This window comes from Pteropus alecto, unplaced genomic scaffold (genome assembly GCF_000325575.1).
Source record: "Pteropus alecto unplaced genomic scaffold, ASM32557v1 scaffold67, whole genome shotgun sequence".
Taxonomy (NCBI): Eukaryota; Metazoa; Chordata; class Mammalia; order Chiroptera; family Pteropodidae; genus Pteropus; species Pteropus alecto.
In genome coordinates this window covers 5,118,545-5,121,647 of record NW_006441061.1, presented here as the reverse complement: position 1 = coordinate 5,121,647, position 3,103 = coordinate 5,118,545, and the positions used below count along the sequence as shown (strand labels likewise).

The window sequence follows — 3,103 nt, the reverse complement described above, 5'->3', positions numbered from 1 at the left end:
GTCGTGGAGCGCTTTCGACGCCACCGACCGGTCCCTGGGGTGGAGCGAGACGACATGAAGCCTCCGCTGACCTGGCGGCTTCCCAAAACAGGAGATCTGATATTTGGGTGGAGCGGGAACCGACGGAACAGGACCTGGGAGCGCGTTAAGTGGAAATTCCCAGCTCGCTGGCCAGGTCGCTCACAAACCCACCGAAGCTTCCAGGGTCTGGGTTTGGGCCGGGCTCCCCCGGAGTTGTAGGCAGGAATTTCCCCCACCAGTCCGAGTCCTCGAGCCAAAACAACAATAAAGCGGCTAAGATTTGAGCCAGGGCGCGCGGGTGGGCGGTTCGCTGTCCTGGGGAGACTCTGCTCGCACGCACGGGATGGCCTGAGCGGAGAGGCTGCGGGCCACGTGAGCGTCGTCCTCCCTACTGCACGCCCAGAGGCCCAGGGGGCACCTGCTGATTACCCTCCAGGTGTTTCAGTAGAGAAATCGTTTCTGGAGACTGTGCCCCTTTCTCCCCCTTTATCCAGTTCAAAGGCAAGGTGAGGCTGGCTCTGGCATCTCTTGCGGGGGTGGACACTGGGGAGCCGGGCTGAGGCCCTGGAGCAGGTACACGCAGGACTGAAGGCTAGTCCCCCACCCCCACCCCAGGTGAGACAACTCCCAAAGGCACTGGCACGGTGATCACCTGGCCTTCTGTCCCCGTGCCCCTGGGCTGCGGGATTCAGGCACCCCGCGGGGACAGCTGCACTCACCCTCCCTGCCCTTTCTAGGAGTTTAATCCCCACCGCGGTCCTGGGGGAAGGAGGAGGGGAGGAGCCGGCTCCACCTCGTTCTCCAGGTTAGGGATCTGGGATCCAGATTACTTCCCAGGCTGCAGAGCTGGGTTTGAACCCAGATGTCCAGCTGCAGAGTCCACACCCTGCCACGGGGTTGGTGTTTTCCACAGCGAGGTGCAGGGCCCAGAGCTCTCTTCTTAAGAACTCAGGGAAGGGCGGAGACATACCTGTCTGAGTGGGGAGTGGCAGAAGGAAAGTTCCCCTTGGGCCGGCCCAGTCCTGAGGTGCTGTTTGCCTTCTACGGATTTTCCTCTCATTTCTGTTTGGGGAGGCGACAGATGCAGGCTCGAGCTCTCCCGCCCACCATCCTTGGGACCTTGGGCAAGTCTGGGATCGGCACAGTCATGGGAGGAGATTTTGGCACCTGGCCCAGAGCGAATGTTCCACCGGTATCAGCTCTTATGACTTAGTCTTACTAACAGGTGGCTTCGTGGCAGTTCACCCAGGGGCCCGGAGCCTCGCCCCAGCGAGACGTAGTCCTGCAGCCTCTGACGATGGGGCTCTTCCCAGCTGGCTCCTGGCTGGGCCGACTCGCATTCCAGTTCTGTCTGCAGAGATGCCCAGACCCATGGACCCTAGACTCCAAAGGCAAATGCCCTCTGAATGCGAAGACCCCTTGAAGGGTGTCGGGAGTCCCTGGTCTGTCTCTGTGCAGGGCCATCAAAATTGGTGATTCCATGACTTAAGGGCCAGCGGAGACTTTGATCCTGACTGAGACCTACATCAAGCTTGGGCTGCATTCGCCTGGGGGGTGGGGTGGGGCAGAGGCAGGACAAATCCGTGCTTGGGGTCAGATGTCACAAGGGCTCAGAAGCAGCAGGATTCACCATTCGATGGGTAATTTAGAAAACCTGGTGCTGAGGTTCGGGCTTGCTGCGGGTCGGTGGGGCTGGCTTTCCTGGATGCCAGCAGGGCCCGATGGATCAGGAGTGGTGGGGTAGGCCTTCGATGACCCCAGTGTGACCTTAAATCTCTGCTCTCCATTGACAATTCATTGAATACCCGTCTTCTGACCCCAGGGCCTTTGCACATGCAGATCCAATGCCTTGATTGCCGTTGCTTGACCCTTCCCCTCATCTGGTTACTGTTGATGCATCCTTCAAGCCTCAGCTTTAACGTCGCTGCCTCCGAGAAGCCTTCTCTGATCGCCAGGCTCACTGAGGTCTCCCGTGAACATTCTCAAGGCCGACTCTCTCTTAACACTCACCACCTGGTCTTCTCTGGTCTATCAGACCGTGAGCTTCACAAGAGCAGGGACGAGAGGGGCGTTGCCTTCGTCCGTTTGGCCGGCTAGAACAAAATACCATAGACTGGGCGGCTGATAAACAACAGAAATTTCTCAGTTATATGGAATGGGAAGTCCAAGGTCAAGGCGCTGGCAGATTGTCTGTCTGGCGACGGCGCGCTTCCTAGATGTGTCCATAGATGGCTGTCTTCTCCCTGTGTCCTCGCATGGCTGGAGGGGCCAGGGAGCTCACTGGGGTCTTTTTTTTTATGAGAGCACTCCTCACCGTTCACGAGGGCTCCACCCTCAAGACCCGACCCCCTCCCAAAGGCCCTACCCCCAAACACCGTCACGTACGGGGGTTAGGCTTCAACGTTTGAACTTTCAGGGGACGCGAACGTTCTGTCCATCGCAGACTTGTTCACGGTGCGTCCCCAGCGCTTGTCATGTGATAGGAGCTCATGGATGCTGGCGAATGGGCATGCACGTGACAGCGCCGCCGCACACTCGGGTGGCCCGGCCGTCCATCTCACGGGCAGTAATTCTCAGCTGATGTATTTCAGGCTTTTGCCAACCCCGAGGATGCCCTGAGACACGGAGGCCTCCAGTACTGCCGGAGTGACCCGGACGTGGACCGCTGCCTCAGGCAAGTACCGCGGGCACTCGGCCTGGCCACGCTCTGTCCTCCCCGGCCCTCTCTCGAAGATCCCCGGGGGCCGAGATCTTCTGCCTTCCTGACCCCCTCAGACTGTTCCGATGTATTCACTGATTTCGTTTCTGATTAATTGTGGAAAGGTAATACATGCTCATGGCTCAGGGTTACAAAGTTAGAAAAGGGTCGTCAGTGAAAAGTCAGTCTCCCTCCCACCTCTGACCTCCAGGTTCCATCTAGTTCTACTCTCCAGGGACAGAGGCTGTGGCCAGTGCTTTCTGAGCCTACAAACACGTGCTCCCCGCCGCGTCCTTTCAAACCCCAAAGGGTCGCCCTCCACCCGCTGGTCTATTCCCTGCTTTTTTCACATAATGACAGAGATCGTTTCCACTCGGCTCCGAG

General features: G+C 58.6%; 1 protein-coding gene across 1 annotated transcript in view; it reads left to right on the top strand.

Moving 5' to 3' along the window:
* The window catches only part of PTGES (prostaglandin E synthase), a 10,365-nt gene that overhangs the window by 446 nt on the left and 6,816 nt on the right, over nt 1–3,103 (top strand). The window contains exon 2 of the mRNA XM_015594166.2: nt 2,613–2,695. Within this exon, the coding sequence (XP_015449652.1) occupies nt 2,613–2,695 (83 nt within the window). The remainder of the gene's footprint in view (nt 1–2,612; nt 2,696–3,103) is intronic.